At 40.7% G+C, this 21025-nt stretch overlaps 1 protein-coding gene across 9 annotated transcripts in view; it reads right to left on the bottom strand.

The window, feature by feature from the left end:
* gramd1a (GRAM domain containing 1A) overlaps positions 1 to 21025 on the bottom strand; it is a 38800-nt gene that overhangs the window by 4665 nt on the left and 13110 nt on the right. For all 9 annotated transcript variants that reach the window (XM_079640447.1, XM_079640446.1, XM_079640452.1 and 6 more), the window contains 15 exons: positions 18223 to 18442; positions 17472 to 17492; positions 17195 to 17279; positions 16926 to 17029; positions 16626 to 16721; positions 16179 to 16259; positions 15468 to 15586; positions 14607 to 14913; positions 12765 to 12918; positions 10857 to 11003; positions 8051 to 8172; positions 5909 to 6051; positions 4300 to 4403; positions 1071 to 1301; positions 102 to 186 (listed from right to left, as the gene is read on the bottom strand). In XM_079640447.1, coding sequence (XP_079496573.1) covers positions 102 to 186; positions 1071 to 1301; positions 4300 to 4403; positions 5909 to 6051; positions 8051 to 8172; positions 10857 to 11003; positions 12765 to 12918; positions 14607 to 14913; positions 15468 to 15586; positions 16179 to 16259; positions 16626 to 16721; positions 16926 to 17029; positions 17195 to 17279; positions 17472 to 17492; positions 18223 to 18442 — 2019 coding nt within the window. The remainder of the gene's footprint in view (positions 1 to 101; positions 187 to 1070; positions 1302 to 4299; positions 4404 to 5908; positions 6052 to 8050; positions 8173 to 10856; positions 11004 to 12764; positions 12919 to 14606; positions 14914 to 15467; positions 15587 to 16178; positions 16260 to 16625; positions 16722 to 16925; positions 17030 to 17194; positions 17280 to 17471; positions 17493 to 18222; positions 18443 to 21025) is intronic.

A 21025-nucleotide genomic window follows, 5' to 3' on the forward strand; every position in this document is an offset into this window, starting at 1 on the left:
CAGTACACACAGTACACACAGTATACACAGCACACTACACACAGCACACACACTACACACACTACACACACTAAACACAGTACACACACGCTTGAACTTACATGAAGCTCACGATGAGGAGGATGGTTGATATACTGTTGGGTCCTCCACCACGCGAGCGCTCTCCTAGTTTAATAAACGGACCACCTGAAAAAATAGACAAATGACAAGAAATATTTTCACTGAGCATTGTGATGATCATTGTGATAATTAAGTCTTAATAAATCAATACAAAATGAAAAAAGGTAAAAATGTATAATTCGTAAATTCCACAAGTTACCCCAATTCCAAAATGTTGTCCATTATATTCTCCTTAAGGATTTACATAACGTACAGTACCTAAACTAGAACTATCTAGATTATCAAAGCCTTCATCATCATCATCATCACATCTAGAAATGAAATGAATGCAGAATTCCTTTGTACACTGTACGGTATATCAACAGCAATACATGTATCATGCCATTTCGTTTTTTACTAGCTGTTCCTAATAACTTTGAATGTTTTGATCATGATTATTTAATGCTGCTTAGCAAGACCTCTGGTTTGAGACGCCGGGAGACATTTTGGAATTGCTGGAATTGGAACATTTGGTACATTTAGTAGAAAACAGCGGATTGTGATGAAAAACAAGCATTCTTCAATGAGTGTACTCAAATTCAATCATATTCCTCACCTTAAAAAAACAGCTAACATTTAAAAAAAAAAATCAAGACTTTGTACTGCCGTCACTTCCACCCTTAAATTAATTATCCAAATATGAAATCATGTTCAATCGGTTATCCAGAGACAGCCGTAGTCTAGGTCGACTGTGATGAAGACACAAGAGCTGCAAATAAATGATGTTCCTTGAGTCTCTTTTTGAAGGCAATAGTTTCTGTTTCTGTGCAGAATCTAAAACAAACCACTAGATGGCAGTATTGCACCGAAAATAGATTGAGGCTTTTGGCACGAGCTTCATTGTTGGTGGCAATGATTTAAATTCCAAGCGCTGACCCAAAGCTTTTCATGGACTGTTTCCCTGGACTTACTGGCTTCTCTCCGGTCCCGGTCCTCCCCGACTCCTCTGTCCCCTCGGTCTCCTCCGCCCATGCCTCCTCCTTCCCTCTCCCGGTCCTTCTCGCCCTGCCGTCGAGTGCATGTGCGTTTGCGGCGGCGCATAGACTGGGGAGTCATGGCAGCATCCGCACCCACTGCTTCGCCTGTGGTAACCACGGTAACCTCCGTTTGCATTAGCGTCTCGAGTTTGATCACTTCACCCTCTGCAAAACGAAACAATGAAGGATTTTAAACGTAAGGTTGAGGTTCAAATACTGGCAGAACACATTTTAAGGAAGGAAAGTGCATACTAAATGAGAAAGAAAACTTCTACATGCTTCACTAAATACTTTTTGACACTTGTTAATTTATACAAGGGCACATTGTTGCCTTATTTATGTAATAGTTTAAGTGTGTGTGTGTGTGTGTGTGTGTGTGTGTGTGTGTGTGTGTGTGTGTGTGTGTGTGTGTGTGTGTGTGTGTGTGTGTGTGTGTGTATTGTGTGGGCAAAGCTCTTGTAAGACAATGTGAAAACCATAAACTCATGTTTGAACAATCTATTAAAAAGGGAAACTCTGAAGATTATCAAGAATCTTTGTATCAACATAATGTTTGAGTTCACAGACAGTTCACAGCCTTTCCACCAGATAAAGTCTGGTTTTTGCCAGTTCGAGGTCAGTTGTTTGAACTACAGATTGAACAAAAAGTACAATCCTGTAATCCTGTAATCTACAAAACATCTAGCACACTTGCTGGCAAATGAGTACGGAGGTGTAAGGTTGAAATTCATGTTTTCTTTGGAGGACTAACGACCGGACACAAGATAATTGTGCAAGGTTTTACATCTCTGCATCATTGTAACGACGAGACGCCGTTACTAGGGCTCACGTGGACATGTGGATATAATCATTGTACTGTGTGGGGTGTATTGACGACAGCTTCCCTGTTCCCCATGTATGTTGTTGCTGATTGTGTTCACCTGGTGCCCTGTGTTGTCTCCTCCCCCCTCACCTGTGTCTAATTGCTCCCCCACCACCTGTGTCTTGTTGTGCTAATTAGTGTGTAGGTATTTAGGCTCTGTTTTCCCTGTCTGTGTGGAGGCTGATAGTGTGTGTGAGATCTTTGTGGCTGCAGGATGTGTTCACGGAGAACAGCAGGATTGAGGCTGTGAACTTTGTGCACATTATTTTTAATAAATGCCCACGTCGGGTTATATTTTTGGACGTTCTGCCTCCTTGCTTGGTCGGGCCGCTCAACGGTCAGTCTCACAATCATACTTGCAGAGTAATTGTAATGTTACTATGATTGACAAGCTAAAAGTGATTTCAAAAATCCTGCTCATGCATACACATCTTGATACCACTTTACAATAAGACTACCCTTATAAAAGGGTTTACGAATAGTTTGTAATTAATTAATTAAGTTGTGAACACTTTATACATCCTTAATAAGCTTTTATAAGACATGAGATAAACAGGGCAACTGTGACCGGTTGCTTGCCAAATAGTGAGCCCACATTTATCTGTACTGCTAAGCCTTATTATTAGAAAAGGTAGTAACTCATTAATAAATGGGAATGTGTTTTACACTTTACAATAAGGCTCCCTTTTGGCAGTTATAAATGTTAGTAACTCGTAAATAAATGGTCATAAAGAGATGCCAAGAAACATCAATATGGATGGGGGGGAATCAACTCAGTGAACATCAGATACACCAAGGATGCTGGCTGATGAAGAAGACGAAGTAAGCTGGGCAGCCAATATAAGGCTTAGTCATCTTGCCAAATAGTGAGCCTGTGTTGATGTATGAAAACTATGTTGGAACTGGTTTATAAATGCTTCTTAATGATTAATAAAGTGTTTACAACCTAATTATAAACCCTTTATGAATCCTTTATAAGGGTAGTCTTATTGTAAAGTGGTAACCGCATATTAAAGACGACACAGAGAAAGTTTCCAGCTTCAGAAGATAAATGAGAAATCAACCCCCTAATGTCAAACTATGCACACATTCAATCTGAACACTGAAGCTCAGTGCAGTGGAGAGACGATAAACAGAACACATTTTTGAGTGAAGGAGGAATTTAAAAACAATTAAAAGCTATTTAAAAACATTTTCCGTATAGATTGTGTTGTGTTCAAGGTTCAAGGTTCTCTACTTGTCAAAAGAGCATAGCTACTGTGTATTTATGTCGATGAAAATCTTGTGTAACAGGTTTGTCCAACAGAGCAACACAAAACACAGATAAACAGACAAATATAGTCCAAGTAAATAGTAAATCCAAGAAGAAAAATGGTTTAAAATAGTGAAATAGTGCAATAAGATTCTACATGCAAGTCATTGAAATATGATATATTAGTTAATAGGTATATAATTTTAAAGTAGCAGCCAGATGAATGTTGTAGATGTCTTATTGCCTGTGGGATGAAACTGTCCCTGACTCTGGTGGTTTTTAGTTCCAACAATCATTACTAACTTGAAAAGCCTTAATCTGTGGAAAAAGAACAAGTTTATCTTTATTAAAAAAAAGGACTTTGGCCACTTACTCTCGTCTTTTATATAGAAAAGAGAAAGTAGTAGTGACTCACACGGGTGATACTAATAGGGGTAAAGTATGCTTGCTAACACATTCAAGCCACAACACTCACAAATGGACATGATGTGTTGTGGTCTGCAATATGAAACTGTGCATTTGGCTTTCATGTGGAGTGTGTTCTGCTCACACAGCTTCACTTTAGTTCACTTATTCACAAAAAGGGAAATAAGGCTGAATAGGGTTTCCAAAGTCTGAGGGTGTTTCTCAATGTCGAGTAAAGCTGCTCCAGAGCCACTATTTCAAGCATACTACGTCATCGAGTGCCGCCGAAGTACTGTTCCAATGTCCAGCATACTTGGAATTCTAAAGAGCCCGGTGCACTTCGTTTGGAGAAATGTCGAGGCTGCACATGTGTAGACTCCGCGGTCTTAAAATCCCCACAATGCTTTGCGCACGGACCAATTTCCCCAAATCCGTGGCGGAAAATGCAAGGCGGGGCCTCTCATATGACACACACCTGCTGCTCGCCTGTTCCACTCTTCGTTTTCCGAATGCCAGGAAGGATTCTTGCCTCGCTTCTGAAGCAAGACGCTCGGAAGACATGTGCTACCAAGCAAGCGTACTCGAGATTGAGAAACACCCTTTGTGTATACAGGGATAAGCTGGAGGCGGACCATGTGACTCACCCACGTGTCTGTAGTACTCCTCTATGCCGCTCCAGGTGTTCTTCTCTATCAACGCTTTCACCAGGCTCCACGGCTGCTTCCTGTAGCAGATGTCTGAGGAAACTCTGGGCAAAAGAAAAGAAAATAAATACATGTTTAATATATACACATCAATATGGACACGAATAAAGTAAAAGCATTCTGTATCAAGGACACTTCTGCCTTACATCAGTTCTGTTCTCAGTTAGTGATATCAAACATTGTCCATGACTTCAACCCGTGCCTGATAACAAGCAGGGACTTGTGCAGATGGCCAGTGAAAATGTTTGCAATTCCTACAATCTGAACAATTTAACCCAATTTAACCCGGATCAATCAGTCAGCTCGGGGCCAACTGATTTCCTAAGACATCAGGTTTCTGTGTTCCAAAGCAAGTGGATTATACTGTCTGTGATCAGTAGAAACTCAATACTAGAGCAGCTGCTCAGCTTTATTAGAGGGTATATGCAGGAATCCTGAAGTCAAATGTAAGACCTTTTAAGACCTTCTTTAAGACCCTTTCCATACATTTTAAGACCTCATCGCCACTTGGAGTTTTAACCGGTTACCTTGGCGACACACTTTACCTCACATTGACTATATACACAGTATTGATTGTCCTTCCTCCTTATCTTCCAACCATTTGGACGCAGACTTGCATTTCCCCATAACGATGTTGCTTAACAACCGGCGTAAACGGAGCTTCGCGAGCTATCAGTCAGTGAGCGTGAGATGTCCTGTTCAGATGACGTCCAATCCAACGGGATGCCATAAATAAACTCCACAGAATCACACTACACACCTACGCAATGATTACATTCAGGCAGACTGTAGAACACAACCTCTTTATATACTTATTGAAAACAAGCTACAACATGTAATACCTTGGAAAATGCAGTTTAATACTTTTTAATAGCCTTAATTATTTGAGCTAAATTGATTTATCAACTTTTAATACTTTTTAAGACCCCGCGGGCACCCTGTATCAGATGAGTCCCTGTTCATAACTCTTTTAATGAGCTTTGATTCAGTGTTTCTTTTGCACTTCCACATATATTTTTGCACCCAGCCTATTCACTTCATATTCATACCCCACTGATGTATACTGGGTTCTGCTTTTACACCCTATATTGTGTTCAGTTCAATTCATTAAAATAAGCTAGTGTTGTTTTTCGTCAATGAAGAGACAGCACCAACATCATTATGACTATATCCACATGTAATATTGTTGAAGAGAAAATGAAGGAACTAAACTGTGGTTTAGAAACAAGCTGATATGACAACATTTAGTGCCATTTCAATACAACCCGATTAATATAATTAAAGATTACACTAGTTTCTGTAGACTAAACTGTTGTTTTTCTTTGAATAAAATGAAACTAAAAGGCCCAGTTTTTAAAAATATTGCCTAAAAGAGGCAGTTATTAACACTAACAGGATCTAGTCGACAAGCTCTCAAAGGAAGTGTGAGTGTGATTGACACATCTTGCTTTTCTCTTGACGGTGGATTTGAAACAGTCAATGGGTGAGCTTAGAGGTGAACAAAATGTCACTCACGATGCTTGAACCAATAAGACAAGAGCAAACGTACCTGAGGCGACTCTTGTGTTTGTTCATGGAGGTGAGGCAGTATCTGTGGACGGTGTAGAAGTAGTCCTGGTAGGGGATCCCTGAGGTGATGACCTCCGAGTCCACCACGAAGCACTCGCCCCGCGCGCTGTTTTTATGCAACGTCTGGAAGCAGGAAGAAAGTGGAGGGTACAGAATGGTATGCTTGGTTTCCTCTACAGAATCATTTCAATCTACAGTTATGGCAGTGGCGAACCGTGTCTATCACAACTGGACCTTCTGTAGACACACAAACACACACCCCCCGCCGCCGCAGGGCACAAAACCACTCAAATGCGTATTGCATGGACCAAAAGACACAAACAAATCAACGTAACACTGTAATATTACAAATCAACAACACAGATACGTTTCTCATTTATTCATTTTATTTACATTTGATAAAATTGTATTTACCGTAATCTTCGGACTATAAGCCGCGCCTTTTTTCCCATTTTTCGACGCTGCGGCTTATATAACGGTGCGGCTAATCTATGGATTTTTACAGCTAACGGCCACTAGGGGACCTCCTAAATCTATGGATTTTACAGGTTACAGTCCACCACCTTTAACTCTATGGGCTCTATGGCCGGTCCGCGCCCCCCACCTTTAAGCGGCGGGCTCCAGCAGGAAAAGCTGGAGGCCGGAAAAGAGTGAGACAGGTAGCGCGCAAAAGTAAAAGTGGAACCGAGAGTGGTACGAGAGACAGAACGAGAGCAAGACAGACAGACATTACGAGAGCGAGACAGTTTGTCCCCGTACCACTGGTTGAAACCCACTGCTGTAGATCACTGCCGGTACGTGCGCTGGGAGCGCACCGTTTAAGTTTGAAAGTTGAAAAGTTTGTGTGTCTGAAACGCTATGTGATACAGTACAGTTTACACAGCACATGTTCTGTAGCTACTATTGCACTAAATGCTAACACTTGAATACGTTATGCAAATATCCAACTTGTTTGTTGAAATGTTAATAAATGGGAGCTTCCTCAAACAGCCATCTCTTTCCCGACAATCCCCTCTGTGCACGAACCCTTTTACATATGGTAATGAAACATTAAAACACCTGCGGCTTATAGTCCAGTGCGGCTTATATATGTACACATCATTCAATTTAGCTGCTGCGGCTTATATTCAGGTGCGCCTTATAGTCCGAAAATTACGGTATATAACTAAATCGATTTTTGGTTTGTTTTATCAAAAAAGTGTTCCAGAGTATTCTCTGAATACCTTGAAGGCCCTGACGGTTCAGTTATGGCATATTGATAGATAATGAATTCAGAGCTCTAAAGACACCAGTATGCTTTGTTGCTCTCCTAACACTTTTTCAACATCCAAAAGGAAGGAAGGGGGCTGTTTTGGACAATTTCTGTAACTTTCTGAAACGATTACGCCACCATGGTACGCTTATGTTGAGAAAATGAACTCTCTCAGTCTCTTTTTCTATTCTTCACTTTTTCCATCACTCTTTTTGTAAATAATCCGGGGCAAAAATGTACGTCTTGCAGGAGAAACCATACCACATCCCCTCCCATCTTAATGACAGCTGGCTCTTCTTTCCACCTGAGAGTTTCATATTTATTTTATGGCACAACCAGTCCTTTCGTCTCTCTGTGTGTGTCTGATCTCTTCTGGTCCATATTCAGTATAGATCCGTAAACGTTTCAGGGAAATGTAAGTTGGTGTTACAACGAATGCCAGTTCGTATTGTTGAGATGTCGAAAAAAGCATTTGCGTAATATATACCACACGGATATGTCCCAACATCTTGACGTTTTTGAAAGAAATGTTGACTAGTTATGAAACCAATTTTTTTTTCTCAATATTCAAAATGTTCTTCTACTTCACAAAATATCCCTCATCTTATAACTAGTTTTTATAGCAGAATTATGTTTTATTCTTTTTAAGAGTGTAGATTTTTTATTTCTGAATGGAGTTTAAGATTTTAAAGCTGTATTGTTTTTGTAACGTGTATACTTATTTGAAGTACTGGTGCCTGCACTGGATCCCTAACTGGACCCAAACATTACAAAGCAAACATTTACAAAACTTCACAACGACACAAATTATAGAGGAATGTCCCCTCCATTCAAAGCTAAATAAGCATTGGGTGAAGCCTGTGGGCTGACCTGCGTCTCCACCACGGGGGCCGTCTTGGGGCCGAGGGGGTTGTTGAGGGCGATGGTGTAGCTCAGCACACGGCTCGTCGTCCCACTGCTGATGTCTGGCTGCCATTCACCCACAGAGAGGTCTAGAGGAGAGAGAGACAAAGAGAGAGAGAGAGAGGAAATTAGCACGTCAAGAGCGAACAAATGACAGAAAGTCCAAAATAAGTGGTTAGGGTTAGTGTGCTTTTTGTTAAAGATTGTATTTATAAATAATGAGAGAGACCAAGACATTTGAAAGGATTAAAGGGAGTTTACAAAGTGAGAGGAACAGCATGTCCATCCACACTCTTGCATAAAAAAGGAAGAGCTAAATGCCCCAATTAGAGCTACACAATGTTCCCAAGTGGGATGGGCTTCCAACCGGGGCAGACACTGAACACATCAACTCCAAAGCTTCACCTCTGACGTCGTTCAAACTACTGCAGAAACAAGGTTTACAATATTACACTATGCAAAGATGACCTCAGGTGAAGATACACAGAAAACAATAGGATTACAGAGACAAAGCAGGAGATTCAAAACCAGTAATGGAGGTGCGGTTAACGCAGCGTAAACAGATAGTGTGGCACGCTCATTAGAAGCGCAACACGCTAGCGCAAGTCTTTGAGGGCTGGGTGGTCGTCACACGGCTGCTCCGTTATGGCAAACATATTGGGTCGATATTGAAAAACTTGTTTCACTATCGTTAAAAGGCAAAATCTTCAGAAATATTGGATTAATAGCTCAGCCCCATTACTTCACTGCTTTGTGTTCATCAGCTGGACCGAGGAGCACAGCTGCTTCATGTGAGCAACAAATATAGCAGAACCATCAGCACACATTAAAAGATGAAAGGTAAAGAGGTTTTGCTAGTGTACTTTTTATTTTGCTACTGGATATCCAATATTGACTATAAACAAAGTCAGTATTTTTTGCATTTTTAAGACACCAATTACTTTTATTTTGGGCATGTATCTCTACCGCAGGATTGCAAACTTGTGGCAAGGTGGTTTGTGTACAACACACAGGGCTGGCTTTGAACAGGCAGGAGGCGATGTTAGCCATCTGTGATGTAAAAATAATTGAGATGCATATGCAGACATGTTCAAAGATGTTAAAATCTGAAAAATATCAGCTACATTCAGAATATCCAAACAAAATATGCTGTAAAGCTGAGCTGTTACACATTCTGAATAGTATTGTATACTTGTGTGCTTCCTGTTAAAGTAGATATGTTTGATTATATTATATTTACTTCTATTGTGTTTGCCTTTTTAATCTGCTCTGTTCCCTTTGGTGTAGCAGAAAGATATCCCCAAGAAAATGATATCTGATTCTGATTTCTGATCACTCTGAATTACAGTGGAATAGTAGAGTGCATGTAAACATTGGGACTGTAGCAACCACACCAATAGGTACTGGCAGTGCACCAAAAGTCAGTGTCAAACATCAGGTTCTGCTATCAGACACAAAGAAAGCAGAGCAAGTTCTTTTTCAACTGACAGCAGCCTCATTAGTCCAATAAGCAGCAGAGCGACTACAAACAATGAGCCTCAACCGTCGCCGTGTCAACAGGAAAAACTGGCTCTCATGCGTTTGCTCTTATGAAACAAGTTAATGCAAGTTATGAGCTGAGTTAAAGGTAGGGTAGGTAAGAATGGAGAAACCAGCTCGAGTGCGCTAGAATTTGAAAATACGCAGCCGAATAAAATCTGCCCCTTCCTTCAGACTTCCTTACAGAGCCCCTCCTCCAACACACACAAACGCGCACATGACCAATGAGGGCACGAGATCAGTTTGTGCACAGACTGGCTGACAGGCAGGTAGGCCATGCAGTTACTTTAGCCGGCTCAGATGATTGGTCGTGCTTTTTACAGCGCCACGGCTTCCACAGATGCATTTTTTAATGTATTCATTGCTATCGGGATGTTAATGCATTCCATGGAATATAACAACAAGTGTTTCTGAAGTGAATTACCTACCCCACCTTTAATTCTGGGCAATGTAGGAACAGCACATAATTATCAAAGCTGAACAGTTTCACAGCATGAGAAAGAGCTCCCAAAGATCTCTTAAACATCGGTTAAATAACCCAATAAAAACTAAAAGTACCTTATTAATTCATCACTAAAATTCAATAGAAGTAGTTTAACCATAAGGAACATTCTGTACATCCAAATATTAAGCATGTGTATTGGCTTAAATCTGGCCAAGCCACACACAACATATCATAAAGGGGTAAGAATTCAATATTATTGTTCGATATATTGCAATACTGTAGGCAAGGCAGCACATTGCAATGTGTTACAATGCTGTAAGCCAGGCGATATATTGTTATATCTCATTTCAGAAAAGTTCTTATAGTATAAAGCACCTCCCTATCCAGAACCTACGAATTAAAAGTGTTTTATAATTAAAAAGGAACAGTGGTATCTGCATTTGCATTATCAGTCACTGTACAGTTCATCACAGCAATACTGAAGAATTGCCACGGATCTTGAACTATTATAAATTGATACAGTATCATAAAACATAATAATGATAATCAAAGATATCGATCATTTCTCACACCCCAAGCAGTCACAAAGTTTTGACCATCATACGTGTGTGTGTGTGTGTGTGTGTGTGTGTGTGTGTGTGTGTGTGTGTGTGTGTGTGTGTGTGTGTGTGTGTGTGTGTGTGTGTGTGTGTGTGTGTGTGTGTGTGTGTGTGTGTGTGTGTGTGTGTGTGTGTGTGTGTGTGTGTGTGTGTGTGTGTGTGTGTGTGTGGAGTTGTGTGTTTGACCTACCAGTAAAGTGTCGCTGGGAGAAAAGGTGCCGGATGAAGTTTGTGTCCGCAGAGAAGAGCAGGTCGTGCAGCTTGTCCACACTCATGCGGACCGGGGCGTTGATGTGCAATCGCCCGCACAGATCAGCGCAGAACGACTCCACCTCACCTGGAGGTCAAGAATAAAAACACAGATTATTTACTCTTATTTCAATCTTATTTTGACTCAATATTTGTCGATGTGTAAATATTGATTAGTTATTTAGAGTTATAAAACGGATAAGTCAAATCAAGCAATCTGATTGGTTCTTAGCCGCGATATAATGAGTGATATAATGAGTGATATAATGAGTGTATATCACGGGTAGAATTGTAGTTACTTTTCATAAGTCGGTATCCCTCCGCGTCTGAGAAAAAGCTACAACCGTTACAGCTGTTACATTGCGTCCGTTACGAAACTAAGAAACTTACAAAGCTTAAGATGGAAACATTTAAGGTTAACTTCGACCTCCGGGGTGGCCTTACTATGGAGGAGTGGATTGAGCAGTGCCTATCTCCAGAAAAAAAAAGCACCTACACGACGAGATGCAGAGCTACGTGAAGAGCAGGTAGACCAACTGTCTGGAGAAAGTGGAGCAATATTCTCGCCATGCACCAACAGCCTAGAACAACCTCAACCTATACAAGTAAGCTCGTAAGCCATGCTACTGATGCTGGACAGTTTTTCAGTGGGTGCACAATAAACGGCAACATACAAATGAATGTAAATAAATGGCCAAATAATGAATCAACGGTGTCTGTCTAATATGTTCGCATGCTGTTGCATAGCAACCACCTCGCACTATGTTTTGTGCAGACGGCAACGGAGGGACTATTTTATTTTGAACATCATTATTTACTAATAAAAACTATTTAAATTGGAGTGTGTATTTTTCTTTCATATTGCCACACTTGGTAACCGTTTTATAAAAGCAATAGTTCCCTTCAAGCCGTGATATATGGTCATTATATCACGCCGAACCACGCCCCTTAGCTGTGATATAATGACCATATACCACGGCCTGTCGTGAGCTATTGCTTAATCATAAATCCTTTGCAGGTCCAAGCTCTAGAAATACATCCAAATATAATGTTGAACTTTTGACATCAAATGTAAACAGTACGTGATTTACGTAAGATGGTTTAGAGATGCATTTGACATTTCAATAATCACACTTACTCCATCTGCACTTGATTGCAAAATGCTTGAGAGGAAACCCAGATTGTCGCTATATGTCTTGTTATTCCTGAATGTGTAGGTTTTTTTGAGTAGTTTATACATTAACATATTCCACTAATAAATATGCTTTCATATTAAACTATTTTATTAACTTGGAGGCAGGTTTAAATCAGTCATCTGACAATCTGCCATAACAGCATGCATCAACTCCCAAAGGAATCATTTGATCTGGACAGATTAAACCACGGAGCAGTAAATATCTCTGAGTTAATGTTTGAATAATCTTCCCAATGAGTTTTTGTAGAAGGAAGAAGAGATGGAAGCGATGAGGCAGAAAGAAGCGTATTGGGGTTCAGGAGGACGGGACAATAAGAGAACTACTGAATAAATCATCTTTAGCACCTTTGAAAAGACAAGGTTAGCTTACAGACAGATTGAGCGAACAACCTTAGGAGAGCACAGTACATTAAATAAAGAGGACACAACAAGTATTAAGGATAGCATAAAGTCCTATGAGAACAAATATGTTTAAAGACACAATAAATGCTGAATCAGCTGCAAGTTGTGTTGAGAATGTCCCTGATTTTTTGTTGAATCAATTAACGAAGTACATCATTCAAAATAAATGTAACAATGTTCATTGTAATTTAATCTTCGTATACATTTCATCACAACTGTTCTCAATGGTTATCTCATTGAAAGCACACTCACTCTCTTCTTGCGTGTCAGAGGAGTTGCTGGGGTCTGTGGGCAGTTCTTCATCGATGGTGACGTCCAATGAGGAGAGGTTTCCCAGACTGGAGGTTGGCGGGGGCAGCATGTGATTGGTTGACTCTGACCAGCTGTCCCCACCCTCTTCCAGACTCTGATGCAGTGAGGGGGGAAAAGAGGCACACCAGAGGACAGTCAGCAAGGGGTTTGTAGGGAAATCACCCCATTGTCATATGACTAGAGGAAAGAGGCCTCTGCTGAGCTGACCTCGTGTTGACTGAGCAGACATAGGGTTAACCCTAACCCTAATCCTGCAGCCCAGCAATTCATCTGAACCCGACACACACAGTCAACACAGCACTGCATTTATTCTCTTCAGCTTGGCTCGGGCTTGATCCGTTATTATCAAGATTAAGACTGCAGTGGAGACAACCACAGCAACTGTTTTGGGGGGAATGGATTGGACATAGAAGCAACCAGACCAACAACTCAGCATTCACCAACCTTACTTTAAACACGTCATAAATTCCTTGTTTTATATTTTTGATCTATTTGCATATCATTCCATTTTATTCAGTTTCATGTGATTTTCATCTGTTTTCATGTTGATCTAATAATGCATTACATAAGCTTAGTCACGTTAAAAGATATTTTACAAATAAGTCTGCAGTACTCGACATGATTGCTTTTTGAAATCAAGCATTTGTTTTTTTTTTGTGCAGAGAGGGCCAAATGTGTACAAAGGCCAAATCTTTGAGCATGGTCATGTGTTTCAAGAGCCAGTGAAGAGTTAATGAAGGAGAACAATTACAGCAGGTTCAAGCAGAACATTCATTTGAGTGTTAGTACTAAGCTCTAATAAAGCAAGCTTGTACTGGATGTGCATGTGTACACAAGTGATTTGTTAATCAAATACATCATGGATCACAGATGGCATGATATCATTATTCACACCCTGGCATTAAATACACACCAGATCCACCACATCCATCTGTTTCACGCAGTGTGAACAGTGATGACACAGCATGAAAATGTGTTACAGTTTTAGATTTCTGTCTTCTCTGATTTGTTTTACCCAAGAAGCAGAAGCAACAATATTACTTGAAGTCAAAGGTGGAAAACTGATAGCTGCCACATGAACTGTCTTGAGTCACATCAGTCCCAATAACCTTTACGTGAATAGTTACATAAGCGCTGTGCTGCACTTTAAGGGACTGTTGTGATAATGTGTCCTGAGTCTCAACGTGGTCAGCTGGTTCTAACTACAGTATGTAGTGAATATAGCTGTCAACAAATACGACGACGATGTATTATCTCTCGTGTCGAGAGGTGAAGCCATGAATCTTCTTTATTCAGTCATCCCTGACACGAAGCTAATGCTAGCATGCAAACAACAGGCTGGTGTTTTGAAACCAAAACATTGCTAAATCTGTTGATTTAGTGCAGGGAGTGTTCCGCTCTGTCTGTGATATATTTGATTATTAAAGTGAAAGTCTCAACTCTAGTGAAAGTATTTGTAACAGTCCACAGTCCTTTTTTCTTCTTCATACTTTTAGTTTTGCTTTATGCAAAAACAATGACAGCCTTGGATATGGTGCATGTCTTTTTCTCAAGGATCCTGTAGATAAAGTTTTAAGACATTTAATGAGATCAGACTGCATAACACTGAATTGGAGACTAGTTTTTGTTGAACGCCATTAAGTGTGCGTGTGTGTGTGTGTGTGTGTGTGTGTGTGTGTGTGTGTGTGTGTGTGTGTGTGTGTGTGTGTGTGTGTGTGTGTGTGTGTGTGTGTGTGTGTGTGTGTGTGTGTGTGTGTGTGGAGTTTCGAGAAGAACACTCACAAAGGAGGCAGCAGCAGAGAGGGGGGCGGAGGCCGAGGCGTTTGTGGGAGTGGTGGACGGCAGCGAGCTTTGGGAGCTGGGCGGGCTCTGATCGAGGGGGTCAGAGCTGAGCCTGCGTCCAGAGGAAGAAGGCACCTCTATGGGCAGACAGGAGGCGGAGGGGGAGGGAGACAAGCCCCCGAGGTTTGTAGCTGCGAGAGGGCTGGCTGGACCGCAGGGCAGGGGAAGGGGAGAGCTGCCCGTAGAGGGAAGCGACACTGAGCTCAGGTCGAGTAGATCTGTAACAGACACTGACTCGTCTCCTGGCCTAGGGAACGAAGAGAGAGGAAGTGTGTGAGACAGAGACACATAAGAGACACTCTGAGAGAGAAAGAGCCATTGTTTTGTTAAAGTGCTTAAGGTGAAGGAAATCTTTAACAACAAAAATCAATTAATAGAGTTTTTGTGCCGGGCGATATAAATAGCTCTATTTCATAACACTGAAAAATATTGTACTTTTTAAAGATTGTTCTTTTTGGCGACTCTCCTTTTTGTAACATTAGATAGAATAAGCAGGTATTGATGTTCATCCATACATTCATTTAAATATGAGTTCTATAAATTCCCAATGCTTGCAAATAAAGAGACAGCACAGTTAATGATGCATAGTAGTTGTCTTGAATTAGAAAATGAATAGTATTTATTATAATAAACAAACAAAAGCACCAAGCATTACTTAAAGACTTAAATGACCAGGCACACAATATCCCATCCCAAAAGTATTACTTTTTCGGTTAGTTAAGTGTGACAACATGCACACAAACATCAACGATAACCTGGCATTGCCCCTAAATGACATTTTTGCACCACACAAACACGCACAGTAGGCCGTTCATGTGCTCGGCGGTGGGGGAGACATAGTCGTCGTCTTCACTCGTGAGGCCTAGCTCAGTGCCGTAACACTGGTGTACGATGTGCCACAGCTCTTTGGGAGATAGAGACTGCAAGACAAACACAATATTCTTATTCAGTAGATTACAAGGCGAATTAATAAAACAAATGGATCATTAATAGTCAGGACACAGCCACTTTAATTTCAACATAATACAGTGAGTGCATTCATAAGGGTCAGGCTTTACATAAGATATATCTTTCATAACCAAGGACCTCTTATCATCATATGTTGGGCTTATCTTGTTGCAAGGCTGTAAGATCAGCTGCTCCCCATTACCTTATTATTATTATATATACATAATATCAGCAAAAAAGGAAGTGGCATGTCATGATTTCTCTCAACAGAGTCATCCTGTTTAAAAGCATTTTGCAGACGAAACATCAGGTCGATTTATTCTTTCTGGCAACTGTCATGTGCTTCATTCCTATGCTGCTGGGTTTCTTCACTGGTGCTGTCCAAATAAATGTCTATACTTAAAACGCAGCAAATAACAGTGATTTAAAATGTTCTCCCAAGCCTGTGTTTGTGGCCATCTCCTGCTTATTCACACTTGGTTCTATTCTAAGATGTTAACCACTAGCCGTCCCGCAACAGGCAGCGGGATAAAGCAGGCAGGAGGGTGGGAGAGGAGATTATACCTTGTCCAGCAGTGCGTTCTGCCACAGACGGAAAATCATCATGAAGCTGCGATCCCTTGCTCCGAAAGATGTGAAGAAGTGCTGAGAAAGGGAATATCAGGGGGACAGGAAGAGGAGTCGGAGGAAGGAAGGAAGGAAGTCAGAAGACAAATGTGATTTGACTGATGGTTTCCCTCTGTTGGGATGTTTGCTTTGAGACAGTCAGTGGAGATAAGGTTGAGTCAGCTCATTTGATACTGCTTGACTTGCAATAAAAAGGATGAGTTAGGGTTAACTGTATCAACAGTCAACACTTTTTCATTTTGGGAGCAGTAGTTAACTTGACAGATAGAGAATGTGTTACAAAATGACATATTTGCTTTTGGTATTACACATTCAATTAAAAGTTCTAATTTCTTTAAAGGTGGGCCAAACTATGGCTCAATCTTAAGTGTAATCGAGTCTGACCTTCTCATTGTCGGTGCTGATCTGGATGGCGTTTGGGATGAGCTTGGCAGTCTTCTCCTTTGTCATAGAGGTCACGTCTTTCAGCAGGATAGTGATCTGTACGGGGGAGAGAGATTTACTGTGTGAATGCTTCATTGTGTGATAATCTTATCTCACTAAGGAGCCTATCTGTATTGATCTGCAAACAAGTGCATTAAAAGGACTTCTTATCTGATTGCAGGTGTGACATGGACCAGGTTACAACAGTCATTTGTTTGATTGCGCGCGTGCTTATGTGTACACAGTGTGTGCATGACTTACAGTGGTTTCCCAGCGGAAGATGTTACTGTAGAAACAAAGCCAATTCTCCGACAGATAAAGGCGGCCCTGAAGCAGTATGTCCTTCTGCAGAGCGCACGAGTAGTCTGAGGAAAGAAACAGGAAACAGACAGATCAAATTAATAGAAAGAGACAAATCAAGAGGTTGCTTTTTAAGTTAGTCTAAAGTGTGGTGACACAGACGTAGCTCGATGTGCATGAGCTCAGCACACAGAGACGAATATGTACGACCACTCAAGAGTCTCACTCACCCACTATAAGTCGTTCTGTGTCAGGAAGTTTTTTAAAGAGTTTACGAAAATCTTCGTTCCGCTGTTTGTATGTAGGACTGAGAACCTGAGGGGAGGACAGGAAATGAGAACATTGTATTCTACTTCACAAGTACCCGACGCACTAGTTAGGATAAGCTTTGGATAGACTATCACTCATTGTTAAATATCTAAACCACAATCAGTGTTTGTTAACATCAGCAAAGTAGAGTAGCCTGAAGTGAAAATACCTAACGTGGGGCTGTTAATATATACTTACATTGTACCAGCTCTGCATTTTCTGTAAAGAAAAGAACAGTATATTTAGTAATGAACAGAACTTACATTTTACTGTAAGAATATAAATATCACCAAACAATGGATTGTAAACAAGTAAAGAAAATCTACCAGCATGCATTTGGAAGATAAACCCACTTCTACATATGCATGCGTGTGATCCTGCCAGTCCCTAGGCTGAAGCTGTTTGTGTAACCTTGAGGTTTTGCAGTTTTCCGCACTTCTCCATTTAAAAAAAGGTACATGCCACTGACCAGCTGTGTACAGTAACTAGTATAATACAGGCTGTTCTTATCACAACAAATGTCCTGAAAATAAAGGAGATGTGAAAGCTTACATGAAAACCTTATGCACACAACACCACAGGCCGTGTCTAGGTACATTTACAGAACGCTAACATGCTCACATTTCCATTCTGCCAACAAAACCAGTTAACATTGTGCTTGTAAAATGCCTCAAATAGAAAGTAAGGAAAATACAAATAACACATTTAAATGTATTTAACATATCAGTGTTGATAAACCAGCGTGTGGAATGCCTTTCCCTCCCACACAATGGCATTTTAGCTGTTGATTTATTATCATCAACTTTCTTTGAAATGCAGCTGAAAGCTCAGAATGATTGAAGATTGGGCCAGAATGGTGAATTCTCACTCAATAGTTTGTTATTAATTAATGTTTTGATTAAGAGGGCGCAATCCTACATATCAAATCCTGAGTGATATTCGGAGTTACCTTGGCATTGCGGCTGAAGTGTCGAGAAGCAAGTGGGTAGGCGGATGTGAGGGAGGAGGCAGAAGGTATGGAGGGCAGGGGGCTGTCGGAGCCTCCCCCCCCACCGCCGCTCTTCTCTCCTCCTCCCTCGCTCTCACTGGCCCTGCTGCTTCCCCCGAGGACCCTGCGTCGCAGCGAGGGAGAGCTGCCGGGGGTGCTGCGTGGAGAGTTACTGGCCGTACTGGAGACAAAAAAAAAAAAAGAGGGAGAAAGATTGAACTCAGGGAAGAACAGAGGAAACATTTCATAAATAAATCTTGCCCAGTCATCCCTTCAATGGCATGCTATGAAGACACGCTGCAGGCATTTCCTATTTGATCAAAGCAAGCCATCTCAAAGTGCCTACTAAAGACCAAAGAAAAAGCACGTACAGTCAGTGTTATCAGATGACTGTGACTGGAGCCGCAGCCGTGGGGGCATTTAAAGCTGTTCAGTAACGGCTCTAAAAGGGCAAATTGACCATTTTCATCTGGCTTCGTATTAGTAGAGTAGTATATGCAAATGAACAATGTTTAAATGTCCTTCATGTTGTTAGTATCCAGAGCTCCTTTGCCAGCAAAAGCGTTTGCCGGCTCTGTTTGAACAACAGGTTGTACTTCAACAGATTTTCTGTATGCCATCTGTTCAAACAACAGCCCTATGCCATTGAACACACGCAGAAAGACACATGCGGTTTCAAATGTTCCTGGATAATCGGTGGGAAGGTCTGGGTGACGGCAAACATAGATGGAAGTTAGATATTGTACATTTGCATCTACTACCCACATTGTAATGATACATAACCGGCTGAAGAATGACAATGTGTCCCTTTAATTCTGTCCAAACCACTACAAAATACAAGATCTGCAGTTTCCTTTAGAATAAAACACTGCCAAGTCAACAAAGAACTTCATAACATTTAAGCTGTAATTACAGATCTGATCATTTCAAAACTGAAACAAACCATTCGATAAAAGCTGCAAATACTTGTTTTGATTTTTCATTAACAATGTGGACATGGGTCAAAGCATTACTCAGTGTACAGAAGTGTTATGGGTAAAAACTATGACAATCAACTATTCTTAATAATCAAGTCCACCATTTGGTTATTACGGCCATTGAATATAGGTTAGAGGATAATAGTCAAGGCACTAATTTCCTTTCAGGGTCATCCTACTGCTGCCTAAACATTTGCATCTAATGTTCAGTCAAGTACATGGCTATATTTATGCAACAACACAGTTTCCATGGTTTTCCTCTTTAAGTAATACCTTGACATTTACCATTAGCAGTCAATTTGAATCCGATGTAACTGCTCAAGTGCTAGCTTTAAAACCGGTAAAATCCAACTCTCTGCATCAAGATAAGAAATCTTTTATTTGTCCCGCAACGGGGAACTGTACATTATAACAACAGATAGTGCAGGTAAAGTGATGAAAAAAAGGGATAAGTATCAGTGTTTTCCCTAGGATGGAGTCATAGCAGCGGTGCTAAGGCACGTGGGCCCAGCATAATGTGAGCGCGGAGCGCATTGGAATTTTTTAGTGCGCCCCGCCAATTTGTTTCTATGTGTCAGCACAAGAAAGGCTCTTGAGGCCTAGTACCAGGGCCGGTCCTAGACAATTTGCTGCCCTAGGTGAGATTTTAGGCGATATCTTATGTGTAAAGAATAAATGAAAAATGTATACAAAAGACAAATAAACTGCAGAAACTTATTGACATAGGTAATAGACGTAAAAATGGCTTCAAATGTATTCAGTATTGTATGAAAATGTTTGAATTGGGGGGTGGACGTCACATCCTTTCGGGGGTCCGGGGGTATGTAAAATGCTTCAATCTGGTGTACTTTGAGCACACAATTACTAGAGACCTGATCTAGGGGGCACAACTCTAAAACGGCCATATGAAAAAGATCGGTTTACATTTTAATAATCAAATAAGTATGTGAACATAACCAATAACTACCATAGCCAATAACAAATAAATGTAGCTTATTTTATTTTTGTTGTTCATTCATATCTTATTTTACCTAGTTAACATTCATTTATTTATGCACATTTTTGTATCTCTCCAACTTTAAACGATATTTTTGGTTTACTGTCCTATAGTATACATTGGAATGATTTCAAACCTGTTTTTATTTATCCTAATAATTATAAAGGAGTGCCTTGGAAATATGTGTTTACATAATTTTTGGTCAAAACGTTTGAGACCCACTGAGATAACTTCGACTAAAATTAACTATCTAAATACTCAGAGAGTCCTTAACCTCACTGAGCCTCTCAGTCTGACAGGAGAGCTCTCCTCCACCCTGGTGGTAGAAACATCTACTTCTTATATCCGTTAGCGCAGCTAGCACCAGATTCTAATAACATCAGCGCCGGTACCGGTCCCTTGCTCGCTCTCTCGCTACCACGCACTTTGGCTGTGAGCTGCGGGCGCCTGATAAGCCAACATCCCCCACTTTCATCACTTACAGCGCCCACCGTACAAGCCAAATTAAACGTTTAACCGGGGTGAAAAGGGTGTTATATTTACTTAATTATGAATGTTGTTACATCAAGGCCGAACATTTGGATGAGCACCAACGGTCAAAAATGTTTTTCCCTCCCAGAGCTACCAGCGCAGCTCCCCCCAGATCTGGCGCCAGTAATACAAATACTACAAATCCACATAACAAACAATCAAAAATGAAAAAGCGTTCACCACTTATTATTATTTTAAGAAAAAAAAAAAAGTTAAGAAAAAAAAAAAGTTTTTTTTTTTTTGGGTACCTGGCTGGCGC

This window comes from Notothenia rossii (genome assembly GCF_949606895.1).
Source record: "Notothenia rossii genome assembly, chromosome: 7".
Taxonomy (NCBI): domain Eukaryota; kingdom Metazoa; phylum Chordata; class Actinopteri; order Perciformes; family Nototheniidae; genus Notothenia; species Notothenia rossii.